This window comes from Cynocephalus volans, chromosome 6 (assembly GCF_027409185.1).
Source record: "Cynocephalus volans isolate mCynVol1 chromosome 6, mCynVol1.pri, whole genome shotgun sequence".
Classification (NCBI taxonomy): domain Eukaryota; kingdom Metazoa; phylum Chordata; class Mammalia; order Dermoptera; family Cynocephalidae; genus Cynocephalus; species Cynocephalus volans.
Genome location: NC_084465.1, coordinates 91,901,422 through 91,923,590, shown reverse-complemented (window position 1 = coordinate 91,923,590; position 22,169 = coordinate 91,901,422). Strand labels below are relative to the sequence as shown.

Genomic DNA, 22,169 nt, shown 5'->3' with positions numbered 1-22,169 from the left:
TGCTTTTGGTTTTTTGGGGTATATATCCAGATGTGAAACTGCTGTATCATATGGTGATTCTATTTTTAATTTTCTTAACTTTTTTAAGATCTGAAGCAACAATGTGTTTATCTATGTAGAGTTAAATATTGATATTTTATTAAAATTAAGATGTTTTATAACAAGTATAGAAATATTCAATTTTTATGAACTAAGCTCCATAACTCCATATATTGCAAATAAAGCCAAGTTCATTTAAAAAACTGTTTAAAATAAGAGAGCTGAGAGGCAATGGCAGCTCTTCTTAATTGTTAACAATCAGCTTTTAGCCTTTCTGCCACTCAGAGGAAATATAAGGAAAAAGAGTAGCCATTAGAAAATAGGAACAGAGCCGGCCGCATGGTGCACTTGGGAGAGTGCGGCGCTTGGGAGCGCAGCGGCGCTCCCACCGCGCAGGCTCGGATCCTATATGGGGATGGCTGGTGTGCTCACTGGCTGAGCGTGGTGCGGGCGACACCAAGCCAAGGGTTGCGATCCCCTTACCGGTCACAAAACAGACAAATAAAGAAAGAAAGAAAGAAAGAAAGAAAGAAAGAAAGAAAGAAAGAAAGAAAGAAAGAAAGAAAGAAAGAAAATAGGAACAATGTAGCCTCAATGTGTTTTACTTGAAACAAAGAAAACAAAACAGAAAAAAAATCCCCAAATCCTTTTATCCCAGAGAAAGTTGCTATTCACAGCTATTGTGAAGCGCAGAGTTTTCTTCTCATAATACTGACTTTGGACCAATTTCCTGGTAAAACTGGATAATACCAGCAATTAGGTATATTTTTGGTAGGTATAATCTGGACAGGCCAAATTGATGATCACTGAGTAATTCAGATATTCTGTCACTTCGCTTGGTGGCTGAGCCGAGAGATACTTTGTGATTCTTGGCAATTCAGTCTTTTGTGTTAATCAAGGTTTCTGAACATTTCTGAAGAGGCTGCCCTGAGCCTATTGTTTACCACTTGTCTCATGGACCTGGGATGGGGGAGGAAGAGTTATCCAGTCATGAGAACTGCTCGAACCATCTAGGTACCAGCACTGGTGATTGCTGTATCTACACAGCAGAAGCTAAGAAAGCCCCTTCCAGGCAGAGAGGAGACTTAAGGATGCACCATCCTGTGAACCAAAATGGCCAGTTTGGGAAAGAAGATCACCTCCATGTAGGGTCATTAGCTTATTTAATTTTAAATGCTTCATAAGAATTACTTTTAAAAAGCATACCCTAGCAAGGAGGAAACCAGTCACGTGTTGGTAGAAACCTGATCAATAGCACAGGAGGCCTTTCTCAGTCTCAGCCACAGGTGTTTGCTAGCAAAATCACGGCAGGAAGAATTAGGAAACCCAGTCACACTTTAATTTGGCAACTCTTTACCATTTTGTTAGATGAATCTTAATAAGATGTGTTATGTGCTGTCAGCAACAGTGTATGCAACCAATTCTAGGTGGAAAAACACCTAGGCTTTCAAACTACTTTGACAGTATGTGACATCAAATTGAGGTGTGTGGTTTCATGGCTAATCTGATGGCAGAAAAATAGTTGGCATGGGCTCTGGAGTCTGACTACCTTTGAATCAATGTTCCATCACTTATGTGGGCAAGGGCAATGAACGATTATCTCTAAACCTCTGTTTCATCTTTTATTTAGAAGGGAGATAATTGCATCTCCCCCAATGTCTGTTGGTGAGGCTAAATGGCATGATAAACAGAAAATGTTTAGCCTGGTGCCTGGTATGTGGTAAATGCTCACCAGTGTTATCATTATTTTTATGTCCTGCCTTTTGTAGTAAGGTGGGGTAGAAAGAAGTGTGGCTTTTCTATCTATGCAATTTCACAAGAATTGATTTTTTTTTTTTTAAGTCTACTGCGTATTTTGGGAGGCAGGTAGGTGCTTAAGAAAATGTACTTGCTTGGTTTTTTCTTTCCTTGCATAAACATGAGATATTCCTTTTCATTCTTGCAAACATGTAGTCTCTCCCTATTAAGCACACAGAGGCTTCTAACCCTACAGAAAGCTAGACTTTTGAGCTAATTTGGGGCATATTTCCCAGCTCTGGAGAGATGCCCTCCACCTCAAAACAGTGGCACTTTATTTAATTGGGAAAGGAGAGAGAAAGTTGTGTGTCTACCTGAGCACCGGACCCCCTGGGCGATGAGCCCCCACATGAAGTTGGCACAGTATTCACACCAGTGTGGGCCTCGGAATGTGTGGACCTGTGATCCAAAAAGAAGGAAAATGTCAGAAAACTCAGTCATCTGGAGGCAGGTGGCCTTGAACATGCAACTATCGATGCAGTTAAGAAGCAACAGCCTCAGCAAGAGCGATCCCTCCTGGGCCTTTTTCTCACAGAGCCCCAGAAAGCAGATGTGCTTTGGTCTTTAAAAATCCTCCATCATCGATCCACCATGCCCCAGGCCAAAGTCAGAAAAGAATGTGGAGAAAGAGTAAGATTATACCATGCCATGAGCTAAGGAAGGACACTCTCACCACCCAACACAAGGCACTGTGTAGACAAACCCAAGATAGCCTGAGCCATTCCCTATAACTTGCATTTAACTTATCAAGTTCTGGAAGGCAGAATTCAAGTACTGCATCCTTTTGACTGAAGTTGCCCATCTGTAGAATATCCAGGCAGGTATAAGTTAGACATGATCATGGGTAATTAAAAGGTTCCAAGGTTTTAAGCCACTGCCAAAAAAGGCATTTAAAAAAAGTGAAGGAGTTGGCAGAAAATAAAGGCTACCAATAGGGTTTCCGGTATTGTTTTCCCCAGAAATAGGGTCTATATTTAGCAGGCCCTGGGGTGGCCTTTAGGTGAGTAAGTCGAAAATTCCAGCTGGTTGGCCAAAGTGCTGGTCTTGGTGGTAGGTACCCCAGACAGTTAACATTCTGAATATCACAAAGTAAGGATGGTCTTATCTCAGATCATTGAGGTACAGGTCCTCCTGTAACAGGACCATGTATTAAGTCACAATTTAAAACAAAACAAGAATACTTGTTCTCTGGCATGAAAGAACTCCAAGAAGCAGAGTTAGGGAATTCCTTGTAAGAAAATGTGGCCATGGTCAGCCAAAAACCATCATAGGCAATCTTTTGAGTGTGGGCATACAGACCTACATTGAAAAGATTTGGAATTTTTACAAAATTAAAATATGATAAGACATTATATAAGGCCTTTCGAAGTTTTAAATCTCTGACAGAAGAAATTCAGACTTTTTTTTTTTTTTTAAAAAAAACAGACTAGGAGGCTTGTATACTACTTATATTTAACAAAAAATCACAATGACAGGTATGGTCCCAATTTTGGGAGATGCTCATCTGAGTTCTACTTAAGGGGAAAAATAGCATCACTCTGAGTTCTTTCTTTATTCTTACGCACTAATAACTGGGTATACGTATACAGGCAAACAAAACAGACCTGGGTCCTTCCTAATAGAACTCACAGATGAGTAAAAGCAGGGAAAGAAAGTAAGTGAATTAATAAATCAAAAAGAGCAACCTATGACTGTGGTTCCTATGCAATAAAGCTAAGTTATAATAGTCTTTTGGTATTTCAGATTATCATCTGTAATCTGCCCATTTTACAATTTCTGCTTTGAAAAATATTTCTCAGAATTGTTCTTACTTAAATGAAGAAGTGTGCTGCAAGGGAATGACCCTAAGACGTGACAAGGCACTCCTTGTAGGTATGCAGGGAATTCATCCCGGGAGCGCTTTCATAGGGCCAAATGCCATGGTTCATTCAGAGGCCCTCTTAGATCTAACGTGGTACTAAAAGAATTCCTCGGTAACGTGTCCTATTTAAAGCTGAAACTCTTCTAAATTCAGCCTCATTGGTTTCTTAATATTTTACTAGAAATGTTGTAAAGGTGCTGGCTAACTACGGCAGGAAAGTCGATTATTAATATTTTGTTGAAATTGCAAGATCAATTAAATATAATAAAATGATACGTAAAATTCAACTCCAGAAAGGAAAAAAAAAATTATAACAAGGGCTATGGAAGGAAAAAGAGACTAAAAGGGGCCCAAAATTATCCAGAACAGTCTTGGAAGGCAACCCGAAGGAAGAGAAAAGCAAGTCCTGTGGGGGAAGGGTCAGGAACATTCCAGGCAGCAGGAATGTGCAGAGGCCTTGCAGGAGCAAAACAGCTTGGCATGACTGAGGACCTGGAAGGCCAGAGCAGCCAGAACACCCAGGGTGGGGTGAGAGGAATTGGGATGAGTTTGAAGGTAGGAAAGGGAAAGTCAAACAAGGCCTTGAAGACTTTATTCATGAGTGTAGATTTGGGTTTTGAAGGATGGATAAGAGTTCATCAGACTGAGGAAGATTGAGCTGGTGGGTGATGGTGTTGACAGGGAGCACATGACGTGGAAAGGACATTCCAAGAAGAGGAAACAGCATAAATAACCAAAGGCCAATGAAGGTGGACCTGGTGTTTGAAAGGCATTCTTTTCTTGTAGATGGTGCAAAAAATGAATGATACAGTGTTCTTTTCTGAAACATCTTCAGTGGATAAAGTAACCCCGTGGGAAATATCTCCACATTTTGGGTAAAAATAAAAATGCAATGTTTAGAAATTAGGAGAGTAGCTACAACGTTTACTATGCACTAACAGAATGTATATTCACAAAATAGAAACTGGCTTATTGACCACTGCAGGAAATACAAGACAGGCTAAAAGACAGATTGACAAAAATTATAATTTTGCCAATATTTAAAAAAATAATTGAACATATCAAAATTATATTTAGTGCTTATTAGCCCTGCCCAAATTAACAACATTATCTCCCAACAAGTATCTCCACTGTCTTTGATCTCATTCCTCCACCCAAACAAATGCAGGTAGACATCTTCAAATAGCAAATAACTCCACGTGTCCCCACAGTCCCATAGAAGTAAAACCAAATTCAAACAGAGGGGAACATAAAGTTAGTTAAACATTATTTTAGGCCCACTGCCTAATTTCCTATTTGTGATGGGCCAGTGTTTATTTTCATGGCTGATATATTGTTCAATTCTCTTTTGGATCCACAAGAATAATTTCTAGATGGTAGGCTACATGTAAATTCCGAGGGAACTCTCAGAGCCCATTTTATTCAGGGTCGTCCTATCTGTCTATTCTCTCAACGTAATACTCCACACCTCAAAAGTCACTGATCAGCTTTTTTTCCATTCTCTAAAGTTTATTGATTTTCAAGAATATCTTTTTAGAGAAAGGATATTTTGAAAACTTTAGGACAGTAACTAAAATACCCTAGACGGGAAGAAAATACCCCAGACAGGAAGAATGTCTGTCCAAGACTATTAACTGGGCATGGTCTGCCTGGAATTCACAAACCACACCAAACAAAAATGATATTACAGGAGATAAGGTATGTTTGACAAATAGCCCAGGAATGACCACTTGGTAAAAACAAGAGCAAGAAGAGTTGTCAAGAAGAATCCCAGGCATTTAGTAAGTATGTCCCAATTTGGTTCTTTCTAAATGAACAGGATGTTTTTTGTCTCATGTCTGCCGAATCTGCAAGGCAGTATTCTTCAGCAATTTTATAACAAATACGTTTTGATGGGCCAGTGGAGACGCCACCCAAATGTATAATCTGCTCGACCTGGGATCTAGACTATACAAAGGAGAAAGTGCAGTTTATGATGTGCTACAGTTAAGAATTTTTGCTTTTTCTTATCAGTATACATCAGGGTTTCTCACACTTGGCACTGTCAACATTTCAGGCTGGAAAATTCCCTGTCAGGGGTGGGGGCTGTCTTGTGCACTGAAGGATGTTTAACAGCATCCCTGGCCTCTACCCACTAGATGCCGGTAGTAACCCCAGTTGTGACAAACCACAGATGTCTCCAGACACTGCCAGATGCCTCCTGGAGGGGGAAGGGAGACAAACTAACCTCAATTGAGAATCACTGGGATAGACTAAAACCTCATTGCTCAGTTTGTTATTTTTATTATTTATGTTTAAAGTGGGAAATTTATCCTTTTGCTTTGCTTTAAAAAGGACTCTGGGTCACAGGCAGTTCTTTCTTAGCAGCTTTATGTACATAGAAGAGGGGGTTGGAGATGGCTAAAGTCACTTCCAGCTATGGGCTGCTGGGTTCTGGGGGTCTAGTCTAGCTTTTGCCCATAGTCAACTGAGAGACTGGAGGGGAGGCAACGTATGCTCTGTCATCCAGAAAGTCAGAAGCACAGTACAACCACCAGACCTTTTCCTAGGGTTTTTCCTGTAATTTACCATATTTCCTACAATTATGAGACAGTTAACTCATGTGAGAAATTAGGTTAAAGTTGAGACTTTCCGTCTTGCAAGATCAGATGAAATACTGACCTTGAAGTGAACCTTTTCAGATGTAGAAAAGAATAGCAAAGAGGCATCACTCAGTCTGTGACAGAAACTCTGGGTTTCTTCTAGAGCCCTGGGGAGCAGATGCTGTAGAAGAGCTGGGTTTCCAGCCATGCACCACAGACCCTTGGATTTATCTAATAATAGTTGCCTTAGCACATTTAAAATAAGACAATTTCTAAAGCGTTGATTGCCACAAAACTTTTTGGGAATCTTCCCATTGCATGAAGTGAGATATTCTTGTGTTAACTAACTTTGTGTTAGGTTTATGAGCACATCAGAATCAATGTGATGTTTTGACACCTCCCTGTTCAAAACCCTCCTGTGGCTCCCCATTGCCGACTGCAGGGTTTCTCAACCTCGGCACTAGTGACATCTGGGGCCAGAGAACTCTCTGTTATGGGGACCCATCCTGGGCATTGTAGGATGGTTAGCAGTGTCCCCGGCCTCTACTGGATGCCATTAACACAGTCCAGGCATGAGAATTAAACCTTCTCCAGACATTGCCCACTGTCCCCAGGGGGAGGCAAAATCCCCCTTGCTGAGAGTCACTCGGTGAAGGAAGAGTTCGCATTGGTCCATCGTCACTGTTTCTCTCTCACCTGGTACATAATCAGCTCTCAATTCACATTTGTGAGTAAAGGAATGAATGGCTAAATTGCTTCCTTTTTTTAGAATTTGCAAAAATACTCAACTGATATGTACTGTGATAATGGGTACCTCCCTCCCTCAAACAAAGCACAAAAGGCATAATTCTTTGGACTCAAAATGCCAGAATCAGGCATTTGGACATTTAGAACAGTCCCTTTGAATGATGTGTTCTTTGGCCTAAACAAACTCAACTTAAAATTAATAACAGCTAAGCACTTGATGCGGGTCAGAATCTTTAGCAGATGACATATTTGTGAAGAAGCGTGGCCAAACCACTCTCCTGGTGTGTGGCCTCAGCAAGGTGTCACAGCAGGGTTTGTGTCAAAGCCCATTCTTTCCACAGGGTTCCTCTGGTTTGTAAAGAATTTACAATGACATTGTCCCAACATTTACACAGAGAGATGCCAAGAAAGGAAAAGACAAGCTTTATGTCCGACTCTGGCAGGCAGAGGACACCCACCTCCGTGAGAACCTTGTCCCAAAATTATTTCCCCACTTGCCGGAAATCCCCACCGTGGATGCAGTTCCTTTGGATAAAGGCATCATCATCTCCAGAGGACCCATTTAAAACATGACTACTAGATTCATTTAGCTGTCATTTTCATGAACACTTTAAAAATAGAGCATGTACTATCTGTGCAGCAATAGTAAATCTTGGTGAATCACAGAGACCTCAGAAAGGGCCTTTGAGCAACTTACTAGGTTGATTTCTTGAAAATCAGGTGATATTTCAGATTAACCGTAACGTGTACCTAGCCACAGAATGCAAAGCCTGGAGGAATTCAGTGCACAGGGAGAAGCTAAAATTTAGAAATTCAGGCTGGCAGGTCTTAGCTGGCTGGTTCAATGGAGTCACTTGACTTGTCAGGAGCAGTGTGAGCAGGAGAAACAGTCCAGGGTCCAGGGTGGAAGGTTTCCCACAGACAAACTCCACTAGCTTCTCAATTTTGTAAGGGCTAGTCCTGGCTTCAGAATGGCACAACAGTGCTGGGTACCGTTGATAAAGACTAGCCTGAAAGAAAAGACCTCTTCTAACCAGACAGATAAAAAAAAGAAAACAAATAAAAAACTAAGCTGTGCTACAGAATGCCCGGGCTTGCAGTTCTTAATATGAATAATACCTGGGCTCAGAGTAGCTTCATGATTTACTTCAAGCAGAACCCAATAGAAAGAGAATGGACTTTGATATAAAGGAGAATCCTTCAAAATGAGGAGGAAAGGATCATAAGTGACATCTTCAAAGTACCTCCCAGGAGAATTCCTTTCTGTTACACATCACCTGGGCACTGTCCATCCCCCAGGCATTCTGCAGCCCCATCCAGGGGTTTACAGGTGTGAGTTCCATGGCCAGTGTTACCGGAGCAGGGCAGACACCTGCCCCAAGTCAGGCCATTCTCATTTTTTCTCTGGGAATCTGGAATTGGGAGGAAGGAAGAGAGAAACCGGCCCAGGTGTAGTCCCAGTGTCTGTTTCCTGCCCTGCCTGAGTTCTGAGTAGTCCCTGGGGGCTCTAGGAAACCCTCCTGTACAATAATAGTATCTTAGTTAGCTTAAGAAAGTTTCCAGGGGGTTATTACTTGAAAATAAGGAGTTTCTAGTAATTATAATGGTGGAGCCAGGCTACAGTGAGAGACAGATAAAAATGACTCTTCTTCATAGCACTTTGGGAACAGAAACCACATTTCCTTTATAGATCCCAGTATTTCCAAACCAGTTTATTCCAGTCTCATTTTGAATTTCTCGCTTTATATTCAAGGTGATGAGTTTTGACTTTTTTTCTTTTTTGAGTTGTTCCTTCTAGACTTTGTTTCTGCCCAAATAGCCTAGCCTTTCTGATTATTAAACAAACAAAATAAAACCCACAACCATTTCTGAAGCCGACTCTGCCTGTGCTGAAGTGCAGGCCCAATACCCATCGTGTCTGCTCCTCAGATGTGCAGAAATGGGATTGGGCTGGACAGGAGAGGGCAACGGCCACTGCAAGCCCCACAAGAGCACAGGCAGACAAAATATTGGGAGCAATGGGCTATCCTGTTAGCCTGACGGGGAGGGGGATGGAAAGGGGCAAGGGAGGGGCATGGGGAGGGCTATGGGAGGGCGATGGGAGGGGGTGGGAAGGGAATGGGAGAGGGATGGGGAGGGGCACAGAGGAGGGGTGTGCAGGAGGGGGAGGGGGAGGGGGATGGGAGGGGCTGGCTCCAGTGCCCAGCTGTCATGCCCAGCTCCACAATCTGGCCCACCCAGCTGATTATCTAAATGTGAAGGGAGCCCCCCTCTCTTCCCCTGGTCTCTTTGCTGTAGCTTGTTCATTCTTGGCTCACTTCTAACTCCAAGTTTCCACTCATGTCATCTGCATCACCCAGAATGCTCCCCTTTCTTCTGTAATAACTTACGGTGATCTATTTATTTATTTGAGGTTCGTCTGACTTCCCATCTTCTCCATGAGCCATCCTGATTGAGGGTGAAAGAGCAACTACGCTGCTTCCTACACGGGATGCCCAGCACCAGGAAGCCCCTCCTCCTTGAATTCTCATAGAAACTGACTCCTGGTACATATAACTGGCCAGCGACCTCTGCAGTTGCACAGGGCCCCACGCTGTACTTAGAAGGGCCCTGGGCTAGGTTTAATGCTCTGCAGTAGTCCTTGTCTTGAAATTCTAAATAATTTTTAACAAGGGCCATCACATTTTCATTTTGCATTTGCCCCACAAATTATGTAGCTGGTCCTGCATAACCATATACATTAATGTGAAATAATTGCTATATCATAAATTTATTTATAAAGTAGATACATACTCTGAATATGAATCAGCCACAGAAAACAGACACTTTGGACTTACTACTAAACATGGAAGATCACCAGCTATTTTAAAGATTTTTGGTGTCCTTACCATACCTCTTTCATGAGGAAATGCTTGGTAAAGACAGGACACCAAGAATGACTAAATTTCATCACTTTCTATCAGAGCAATGAAGCATTAATAAAAAAAAAAATGAAAACTTTTCTTAAAAGAAGTTAAATTAGTAGCCACGGAAATTAGCTGTGGTGCCTGGACCAAGGGAGTGACACTTCATAGCAATAAGATCATATCTAAAGACTTTTTTTGTGTGGACATGAAAACCTTTAATAAAACTGTAAATTTTAACTCACAGCACTGATAATGTATCATTTAGGGTGAAGTTAGAGATCCTGCCTATTGAGGGCTCTTGAAAATATCAAAGTCCTTGCAATGGGTTGCATTGTATTCCCCCCCCCCCACAAAAGATATGCTTAACTCCTAATCCCTGGTCACTGTGCTTGTGACCTTATTTAGAAACAGGGTCTTTGAAGATATAATTAAGATGAAGTCATATTGGATTAGGATGAGTCCTAAATCTGATGACTGGTGATTTTATAAGAAGACACACAGAGAAAAAGGTGATAGGAAGATGGAGGCAGATACTGGACTGATGTGTTTATAAGCCAAAGAGCTCCAAAATTCGCCAGCACCAACCAGAAGGTAGGGGAAAGACATGGGACAGTTTCTCTTTCGGATACTTCCAAAGGAACCATCCATGCCCACACCTTAATTTCTGACTTCTTCAAAACTGTGAGAGAATAAATTTTTGTTGTTTTAAGCCACCAAGTTTGTGGTCATTTGTTATCACAGCCTTAGGAAACTAAGAAAGTCCTCATAGATATAAGGTACTTTTTAAAAAGCTGGGGGGGGGGGATGTGTGAAATCTACATCTAAATAATCTAAATCACTCATCTACTTTTTTAAACAAATGAGGAATATAAATCAGCATTGGCTACATGATAAAATACATTCAAAGAAATAACATTTATCATAAGGCTTTATTTTATTTTCTATTCCATCTAGTTAATGAGAGAGGAAAAAAGGAGATGGCAGGGAAAAGAAAGAAGGGCAGGAAGTAGTGAAGGCAGAAAATAAGAAATTCAGATAGCTACACACAAAGAGAAATGAGAGACACACAGAGATGAACAATGAAATAATATAGAAGCTAACATCAAATGAATACCTACTAGGTGCCAGAGACAATGATAAGTGACGTACATATATTCTTTAAACCTCACAATACTCCCATTTTACAGATGAGAAAATCGAGGCACAAAGAGCTTAGCTCTTTGCCAAAGATCATGTCATGGCTGGGAACACGAAGCCAGCTACAGGTACCTCATCACTGTGCTAAGCGTGGGAAGAAAGGACAGTAATCCAGACTGCTGGGACTCTGGGGTTCACTGGCTTGAAGATTTTTAGAGCTCAGCCACAAGGTGTTATTATGTGGTGAGGCAATAAGCTCTCCTGGCAGATTCAAATTTCAGGTAAGAGGCCTCTAGGTGAGAGGGCAGACAGGGCCTAGCAAGGCCTATTTGCTGATAAGCATGAAAATTTGATTATTCGTTCTTTTTACTGAACACTTACTCTATGCCATGCATATAATACCTGCAAACAATAACTCGAATGACAAATCATAAAAGTTTCAGAATAAAGCCCATTAGAAGTCAACATTAATAAAAGCTAATGTAAAATTAATGTATAAAACACAAATTCCAAACAGCAGCAGGGGCCTTTGATAAGAGTTTTTTTTCTTCATTTAGTTCAGTGGCTTGTTACTAAAAACTTGCTGCTATATTTATAGCATGGACCTGCTTTTAGAATATTCTTCCAAAGACCATGCAAAGTTTCCACTTACAGTGACTTGGGGGTGAGGAGAGGGCTGATTGAGGGTGGAAGGGCAAGGGATGACAGAGGGAATGCCCCTCCCGCTCCAGCCACTTGTTCTTAAGGACAGTGGCACGAACAGTACCATTGAAAGAAAGCCTCAATCAACTGTCACAGCTACTCCAGGGCCTGCTGTGCCTCAAAGACATCTATTTAGAACACGGAAGGGAAACACTCCTCTGGCCTGTGTATTCCTCTCGAACAACTTGTCTATTCTCTGCCTTTTCTTCTTTCAAAAGCTATAAGTTGGAAGAGGCCACACTGAGTAGATATTGAGTTTTTAAGCAAACATTTAAAAAGCTGCTGCTGTTTTTCAGTGACAAAAATTTAATATATTATATTAGCAACAGTACTATTTAATAAATAAGATTCAACTTTTTGTTTTAAAATGTCTTAAGATTAATTTCCCACTCAGAAATCTAAGATTAAAAAGACTGAAATTAGTTTTGAAATTATCAATCAATTAAATATACTTGTGTGTTTTTAGCACAGATTTGGACATAATATATACACAGAGAAACTATCCCATACAGACATATCACAGCAGGGCATAAGTCCAATTATATCTTAAAGCCAAAAAATTGGAATTTTCAAGAGGAAGAAAAAGAATCTGCAAGCCCAAGAAGGTCCATCCTCTCATCCATGGTAGTTTATCCACAGAATGCAAAAAATCAGGGATTTCTGCCAAAAGACAGAAAGACACTTTTTTAAGGTAAAAAATTTAATGGGGGGAAAAATAGAAAACAGCAAAGAGAAAAAACGTAAAGACTTTTTATGCTCCGAATTAGACTTGTCACTGTTCAGTGATGGGAGAAATATCAGGAGCTTTGGTATAGAAGAGGACCTATATAATGCAATTCTTCACCCTGATGCTAAATATCTAGGGCTGAATAATTCCATTCCTCAGTTCCAATTTAGTATGCAAACGCCTGAGTTTCTAGCTTTCTAAAAACCGAAGTAGGGAAACAGACCAAACTAACACAAATGTGTATTTAATAGATGCACATTTGTCCTTATGAAGAATTGGAAAGCAACAAAATAAAATCCCTTGTCACCTCTGACAAAGGGTTATCTATTTCCAAAAGCACTTGGGCTTCTGGCCCTAAATAAAACAAAAGTTTGAAAAACAGAAAACAATTCACATCTTGCTTCTCCTGCCTTTTTTTTTTTTTTCATCCTGGATCCTTCATCTTCACTTTCTCCAACTTCTAAATTGTGCTGGGGTAAAACTTCTGACTCTATCGTGCCGCTCCTCCTCTGAACAGCATCTCAAGCTGGGTAATTCGGCATCAGAATCCCCACCCAGTCCTTCTTGGAAAACACATTAGGGCCAAGGACATGTGCCATAATTTTCTGATCACAGTTACTACAAATCCCAGTGTGTAATGAAGACAGCAGTCTTTCCAGGTTATAAAGACACATGGGAAAATCCACTTAAGCTCCCACCAGATTTCCAGATCTTTTTGTTTGGTCTGGTGAGCAGGATCAACAAGCTTAGAAAGGCTGCAGGGGTGCCCCCCTGCACCCGGAGCCCAAACAAAGCTACTGGATGGTATCTCTTGTCATTTGCTTTCACAGCTGTCTACACAGAAATGGAAGGAGTTAGTATCACTGGAAACAAAAGACAAAACAAAATGTGAAGCGGGCAACTGTTTTCACTTGCTCAGAGACAGCAATGTTCTTTACTGCTACTCAGAGTGGAAAAGTACTGCCAGACTTTCACCAGAACACCTATAAATGCCACAGATTGGGCATGCTCTGTGTTTCTTTCATTGGACATGGGAACACGACAAGGAAATGGGCCCAAATCTCCAGAACAAAGTCAACATACAGATAGGGATTCCGGGCACAAGCATCAAGCAAACTGCTTTCTGAAGTCTCCAGTTTGATTTAATACAAAGCAACCACGTTAAGTGAGTAGCTAAATATGGAAAGCAAAGGAATTTGCTCTCTTGTGATTTTACAATCAGAGGCCAGATAGAAACTATAAATGGTTCCTCCTCACCTGCCCTTATATAACAGAAGAATGCAGAGGCTTACCTTGAAGTTGTGTGTCTTCTCATAGTTGAAGTGGTTGTCGTGTGTGAGCGCGGCCCTTCGAACCAGGGAGGAGATCTGCGAACAGGCAAAGAGCTTGAGAGGGGGCCAGAGAAAGCCAAAGCCGCCTCTGACACCCACCTTCACCCCCAGTGCCACGGCCAGCAGCTCTTGGCGCTTCCTGCCTTGCTTTGACTTGCGAACCACAGCACACTTTTTCTCATTTTCCAGCCACAGTTCCTCGGAGAACATTGTGCCTGGATTCCAGATCTTTCTAGTTTCCCCTGTGGAGCCTGGGAAGCTCCGTGCTGTCAGGTTTTTGAACCGCAGCTAATGTTAGGCAGCGGATTTGAGGCAGCTGCGTCTTGTCTGCAGAGGCCTCCGGCATGTGACCTGGAAGGGCTGGTTTGAGTGATGGAGGGGGCTCTGCTTCTGAATAAGGACGGGCCTGTTTTGTGCTATTTCTTAAGGCCGACGTGTGCCTGGAACAATAGCGCACATTCATGTGCACAGCAACCCCCAGAAGCGGTATCCAGCCAGCCACTGAGGATCCAGGGAGCCAGGAGCAGGCAGCTGGATTTCTGCTGCACAGCACATTGCAAAGGAGAGACCTCTCCTACTTGCTAGCACATTACACACACACACACATGCACGTGCGCACACACGTAACTAGCTCTGATGTTCAAAGTCTGAGGCTGCCTCCAATTATTCTGGGGCTCTGGACCCCATCCTAGGTTGAACTCAAGCAGATTAAATCTTTAAATCCTGATGATTGTTTAATCTTATAGGGATAAAGCCTGTGTCTTTTAAAAAATCTGCCCCAGCACTTGAGAGCTTAAGTTTTATTCTTATACCTGCATTAAACTGGGACATTCTGAGCACCCGTGGGGGTATCGAACAAGAGCAAAGCATCTCAGCTCTGAGTTCCACAGTCAAAGTTGCAAAATAGGAGGACGTATGTCTTGCTCCAGGATACCCCCGCCTCTCCTTCTTCCCTCCCTCCCACCAGCACCCCCACTGAAACCCACACAGACAATAGTCCTTAACTAAAACCAAAACATCATAGTTGCTTTTATTTTAAACAAAACATCCTCAAGGTTCATTTGGGTAGTGTCCGAGCCTATAAAAATGCCCTCATTGCTCTTAAAAGCATCATCTGTTTGATGGTCTCCTATGGGACCGTAGTTTTTTGGTCTCTGGTCTCTTCATTAACAGAAGTGGGGAAATCATGATGTATTGAGTGTACTCCCGATCTGTTGGTGAAGTTTAATGCAGCTAAATGCCAGACAGTAAAATCAATGCTTTCAGAACCAGAAAACAAGAAAAATGTAGATGACTGGACCATTACATAGTTTAATTTCATCCTCTACTGAGAAATGGCCCCACATCCCAACCCCTCCAAGCAGCATTGTGGAGAGTAACAAAGGATCAATTCTTTCTTTATGTAATTCTTTATTCCTAACAATCACCATCATTTCAACTTGGTTCAGAAGTCCATCTTCCCATTTCATCCTCTTGTTAACTTCAATAATAATAAAAGCCATTTTTTACATTGAACTATTTGAGCACAATAGCTTATGTTGTGCCAGACGATGTTCAGAATGTGTTAAATGCTCTTGCTCATTTAACCTTCAGCCTATTGGTATGAAGAGCAAGATTTTTATCCCCATTTTTTTCGGATGAAGAGATTGAGGCACCAAGAGGTACAGTAATTTGCCTAAGGACATGCAGCTGGTTTAAGTGGCAGAGCCAGGACTAGAATGCAAAGCATCTGTGTCCAGTGCCTATGCTTCTAACTCTATGCCCTGCTGCCTAGGTATGCCGACCGGCCACATCCTGCAGTCATTTCCTGCCCCACGCATTATCTGAAATATTGTCGAGTCTTACTGTTCTTGCTCCACAATAACCCAGACCCTTGTTATCTTTGCAGTCCACACAGCTTCACAACAATCTTCTAATGCAGCCACCAGTCCACACCTGCTCAGAGGATGCTGGTGCCTCTCCATGGCTTACCTGAGTCCTGGCATTGCAGGTTTTTCATGAGCTGGTCCCAGTGCATCCAGCTCATCTTATTTCCCTACACCCCCTATACAGATCCTACAAAGTCTCTTCTCTGACATACTCAACTTCTCACCTGGGTAGCTTGCTCTGTCCTTTCGAATATTCCAGCATCATTTCAACATGTCTACGTTTTCACCAACATTCGCATTCCTGTCATCCTCTCCAAAAAGACTTCTCCAACTCCCCACTGGAGGCAAATTCTCTCCTCTGAAATCTCATCAGATTTTATCCACATTTTTCTGTTTGTGCTTACCACTTCCTATCTTGTGTGGGAGTGACTTACAGCAGGTCTTATTCCCTGTCATACTGAGAACTCATTGTCACATGCTCTATGCCTAATTTGCCTTTATTTCCCCTACAAGGATGTCTAATAAGACTCCTTGCCATAATAGGCACTGTATAAACGTAAGTTGCCAGGAAGTCCTACATGCATAGGGAGCCGGAGTTGTGGAGGAAGGTGTACGAAGGTGACCAAATGGTGTGGGGTCTCCTACCCTACCCTTGTGATCACCTATCCCCATGCCTTGGCTTCCAAGCACCTAAGCCAGCAGGGGTCTTCCCTCCAGAGGGCTCCACCCGACTCCTCAGCACTCCTTCCCATTGTCCCATCCTGAAGGACAACTGCCACTGGTGGGGAGTAAGGGAGGGCTTGCTGTGCCTTTGACAGGCTTCCAATCCTCAGCCTAAAGGTGCAAAGACGGATGGGACTAAGGCTCCTTTCCCAAACCTTCACCACAACAGACCTTTTGATGACAAGCCATTGTCTGTGATTTGGACTAGGTTAATCATATGAACATGAGTAGACAGTTTAGTCTGATAAAATAACTCTTTAAATGAAAAATGAGCAAAAAAGTTTCTCCTTCTTTTGGTACATGGGTGGCTGAATACAAGGAGATTTAAGATTTTCTCTTGGGTCTGTGCCTTGACTTATAACAAGTCATTTTTATTTCTATTTGCAACAGTGATTTCTTTCTCAGATATTTATTGAATAGAATTTACCCAAACACAAGACACATTCAGACCTGTGAAGGGACCACACGTGGTTCTGTTAGGATGTTTCTCCACGGGGACCGTGAGTGTCAGCATGTGAGTGGGCATTATTGGGAATAGCGTGTATGACCTCAGATTACCCTCTCATTAAAGAAAAAAGATGACAAAAATCTCTTGGTGAAAACTTTCCTCCTAAATAACCAATTGCACAGAGCTCTTCTTTATCTAAGCGCCTCAGTGCCAGCTCCTTGGTTTCTTTTATACCCTCCACAACGTGTAACGCAGTGTTCTCTGTACACAGCTGGCATTCAGTGCTTCTGCTGACAGTCTTCTTCTGACAAAACTTTCTATCTGACTTGTTTTAATCTATATGTTCATTAGGTTAAGCACATTTCTCTACACGCTCTGTTTAAAGTAGGGATTCTCACTGGGGTGACTGACATTTTGGGTTGGATAATCCTTTGTCATGGGGGGGGGCTGTCCTGTGCATTGTAGGGTGTTTAGCATCATTTCCTGCCTCTACTCACTAGATGCCAGTAGGATGCCACCCCCCCTAACTGTGGTAATAAAAAATATCTCCAGACATTGCCAAATGTCCCCTGGGAAGCAAAAGTGCCCCCAGGTGAGAATACCTTTATTAAATTAATAATGCAAATGTCGACAGCATGCTTACTATGAGCCTGGTGTTGCACTAAGCACTTGGTATAATTTGACTCATTTAAGATGAACAACGCTATGAGGCAGGTACTGTTATAATCACCCTCGTTTTACAGATGAGCAAACGGGAACTGACAGTTTCAGTGACTTGCCCAAGATCACACAGCTGGTAAGCGGTAGAGATAAGACTAGAACCTAGGAACAACTAACTAGGTCTATGCTTCCCCCCAACCCCTACCATGACCCCAAGAACAAGTTTCTTTATCTTTTTATTGTGGTTAAAATATACATAACATACAATTTACCGTTTTAGCCATTTTAAAGTGTATAGTTCAGTGGCATTTAGTGCACCCCAGTGTTCTGCAACCATTACCTTTGTCTAGTTCCAGAACATTTTATTACCCCCAAATGAAACACCATAGCCATCAGCAGTCACTCTCCATTCCCTTCTCCCCCCAGCCCCTGGCAACCACCAATTTGCTTTCTGTCTCTATGAGTTTGCCTATTCTGAATATCTCTAATAATGGAAATCACACAATGTACAAAGGGACTTCAAAAAGTTCGTGGAAATATTCATATTATCACTTAATTCTATTTTTCCACAAACTTTTTGAAGTCCCCTTGTATGGGTTTTTGTGTCTGGCTTCTCTCACTTTGCATAATGTTTTCAAGGTCCATTTATATTGTTGAATGTATCAGTACTTCATTTCTTTTTATTGCTGAATAATGATCCACTGTGTGGATATACCACATTCTGTTCATCCATTCATCAGCCGATGGACATTTGGATTGATTTTACCCTTTGGCTATTGTGAATAGTGCTACTGAAAACATGCTTGTACAAGTTTTGTTTGAACACTTATTTTCAATTCTTTTGGGTATACACTAAATCTATGCTTTTAACCATCCTCTAAGCTGCCTCTCATCCCAGTAATGCTCACATTAAAAAATATCCAGCAGTTGAATTCTGGAATTACTCTGTTCCCCACTGTTAGCCTGTTAACAACTAGCAGCACTGGTGTTCTCTGGGCTGGTTTTAAAGAGGAGGCTGCTGTTCTCCCCAGGCCCTCTGTGAAAGCAGGCACTACTCAAGATAGCTTTGGAAGTAGGTGGGGCTATAAATAAATGGTAAAATAAGCTCACCACTACCCTTTTTCTTTTTTCTTTTTCTATAAATAAGAGTTGGAATTCTGTTTTCTAAGGCTTCCCAGTGTTCTTTCTCTCTATGATTAGGATCCTGGATTCAAGAAGGAATCAGGTGACAAGAGGCAGCGAAAGCTTGTCAGATGAAGACAAGGAGGGATGAATGGGTCACTGTACAAGAAGATGTGGGGAAATGAGCCATGTACTTGTCAAGTGCGCAGGGAAGAGGGATGGTAGGAGAGAGAAGAATGCCTCTCCCCCTGCCCTGACTTTAATCACCTGGTGTCATAAGCCTGGAGGTGACCTTAGAAGTTCATCTAATTTCTGGCTCCTTCTGCACCTGGCTTCAGGCCAGGCCCATTTCTCAGCCTCCAGGGACCAGCACAGTCTGCCTTATTAGCACCAAGTTCTAGAGAAGGTGATTTACCATCAATCCACTATTCTTCCAAAGACTTCGAGTAAATTCCAGTGCTGCATTTTAAGGAGGTCTTGTTGAAAATGTCATCATCAGCCTCTGGACAGTCTCTCCCACTATTCCAACCCCAGTGTTTGTGCTCTGGGTCCTTTATACTTTTCTGCCTCTGGAGTCTGAATCTCTCCTAAGCCTCGATGGTTTGAGCTATAACCCAACTACAAACACTGTCCCACGCTACAGGCTTCCACTACCTCATGGCGGTGTAGATATGAAAGTCAGTGTTACTAATGCTGGCTAGGGTGTGAGAGGAGAGCTCTCTCACATCCTGCTGGTGCTCCTGTGAACTGGCTGGTGAAAAATGGAAAAATGCTGGTGATGTATCAAAAGCCTTGAAAAAGTTTTTGTGCATTGACCCAATGATTCTATTTCTAGGATTCTCTTAAGAATGTCTTCAGATAAAAATTTAGATAGGTAGAGAGAGAGATTCATCTAAACAATAATAAGAAATGAGAGAAACTTAAACATTCAACATAGGGAAAAGTTTAAACAAATTATGGTTTAAACATGTAATGAAATATCATATAGACATTAACAAAGATAATTAAAATAACATTAAATGAAAAGAAGATGTGCCTGATATGTTAGGTGAGAAGTAGGCTCCTGAACCACATGAACCCACGTAACATGACTTTCAGTATTGTAAGCACATGCACACAGAGAATATCAGAAGGAAACACACGGACACACCACACTGTTGAACATACGCAACAGTCATCTCAGAGTGGAAAAATTTTAACTGATGTTTATTTTCTTCTATATTCTTTTCTTTGTTTTTTGAGTTTCCTCCAATGATTATGCTCCAGTTCTATTATAAAAATGGTTTTTAAAAAGTACAGTATAGAAACTTATTAGATTTGGCATGTATACATGATACATTTTTGATGTCATTAAGTTACCTATGAACGTATCTAATCCCACCTCCTTTTTTTATAGGTGAAGAAACTGAGGGCCAGAGTTCAGTGATTGGCCCCTCATCACGGAGCTATTCTGCTACTGTATCTAGAAGCAGATGCAGACTCCAGCCTCTCCTGCCTGCGACCCTCTACAGCTGTCAGTGGTAGAGGCAGGCATCAGAATCCCATGGAGAGCTTGTGAAAACACGGACGGCTGGATCTAGTCAGTCCCACAGTTTCTGTTTCAGTCACTATGAGATCAGGCCCAAGAATCTGTACCTCTAACACATTCCCAGGTGAAGCTGATGCACACTTGGAGGACTCCTGTTTTATGCTTTCATGGAGCCTACGGATTGCAACTTTGCCTGATAATTAGAATCACACACACACACACACACACACACACACACACACACACACACACACACACACACACACACACACCCCTAATCACGCTCAAGCTCCACCTCAGACCAATTAAATACAAACTTCTGGGGATGGGGCCCAGCCTTTAAATAATCCTCCAGGGGACTATAAAATGCTCCTAGAATTGAGAACCCAGCACTAATCTCAAGTGCTTCATTTCAGGAGGTTGGTTAGGAAAGATGCAAGTATGAATGTGCTAAATGTTATTATACAAATTCCTCCTCTCCCTAGAGGAATCAGTACCTTTTCAAACCCCAAATGTGATCATATGTCCATTCGTGCCCACCCTCACCCCCATCATGCCACTTAAAACCTTCACGTACTCTAAAGGTAAAGGCAAAAATCTATACCATGGCCTACAGGGGGCATATAGTCTGGCCCCTGCCACCTTTCTGGCCTCCCCTCCGACAACTTTCCTGCTGTCACCTTGAGAAAGTATAACCATACACCTGTTAGTATGATTTTAAAATTATGACCTAGGACCCCACTAGCCTGCTAACTTTATGAGATCAGGTACTGTGTGTACTTTTCATCACAGCTAAGCACTCAGCCCACTGACACAAGGACACATTCATCCTCTCTATTACCAGAGGAATTTAACAAACTTAAAAAAAAAAAAAACTTTAAAAACTGCCCATAGTTCCTCTATTACCTCTGTGTCCAGTGACTACCATGCTGCCAGCACCAGCCTGGCACTCAGGAAAGTTTTGTTGCATGAAAAGTCAACACACCACTTGTTAGCAGTCCTCTTTCCCTCACCTTCCATTAACTTCTAATTTTGTAGAGAGTTGGCATGCTCTCCTTTTTCCTTGGGTCACTTCCCACACAAACGTCTAGAATCCTGGGGTTGGGTGATGACTCTGGACTGAGCGTTATTTCCCCAAAGCTACACAACATTAAATCCTGCCCAGATCCAGGGACATTTAGCAAAATACTGCAGTCATTCACTAGGCCCAGGATGGTGGAGGGAAATCTGTTCTTTCGTCTGTTTACACTCCCTGTGAGTCACACTTAAATACTTTTAGTGGCTTGATAGTGGTATACTGAGTATATGCTCACTACCTGTTATTTCAGTATCTCATTCATCTATCTAAAACACATACACACACACACGCACACACACGTGAAGGGTTTCTATCTAGATTTTGAGGGGAGGGGCATTTTCTTTCTGGTTTTTGCTGTCACATTATAAATCTGGTTCTCACTTCCTGTTGGCAAGTAAAAAAACTAGAAATGCTAAGAGAAATAAGCCCAAGTTGCTGAGTGATAATCAAAGGAGAGGTTTACTTTTATCAACACTGCTAAACCCAGTCTGTTTAATCCTATGTACTCTCAACATGTTCTTATACTACCGAATGAGTCTTTTTTGCTCTCGTTAAGAACTCTATGTTTGCCACGTTATTTGCTTGTGGTTTTCTGTCCTGAAAGAGGAGGAAGACAACAAAGACATATGACGAAGCCGCAGACTCATTCCCATGACTGCTGAAGAACTGTGAATGACCAGGGCTGGAGCCCGCTGTCTTTCTTGCTCACGTGCTCGCTAAGGCTGTGTAATCCCACTTTTATGTGAGCCCGTCTAAGCATCAGGTGTCAGTGGCTGACCTGGCTCGCCCCTAAAACTGCCGCTGACCTCCAGACCCGCGGGTTCTGCTCTGAGGCCGAGAGGCCTTTGTCTCTGATGGCACAACACGCCCAGCTGCCTTTCTGATTGTTCTCCGGGGACAGATGGCCTCTCTC

General features: G+C 42.0%; 1 protein-coding gene across 7 annotated transcripts in view; it reads right to left on the bottom strand.

Annotated features, from left to right (window-relative positions):
• CHN2 (chimerin 2) overlaps positions 1–22,169 on the bottom strand; it is a 291,887-nt gene that overhangs the window by 13,873 nt on the left and 255,845 nt on the right. For 4 of the 7 annotated variants that reach the window (XM_063099554.1, XM_063099557.1, XM_063099556.1 and 1 more), the window contains exons 1-2: positions 13,791–14,039; positions 2,151–2,235 (exon numbers count right to left, since the gene is read on the bottom strand). In XM_063099554.1, coding sequence (XP_062955624.1) covers positions 2,151–2,235; positions 13,791–14,039 — 334 coding nt within the window. Of the gene's footprint in view, positions 1–2,150; positions 2,236–13,790; positions 14,040–22,169 lie in introns of those variants that run through there. The other 3 variants (XM_063099555.1, XM_063099559.1, XM_063099553.1) reach the window with 2 other exon arrangements.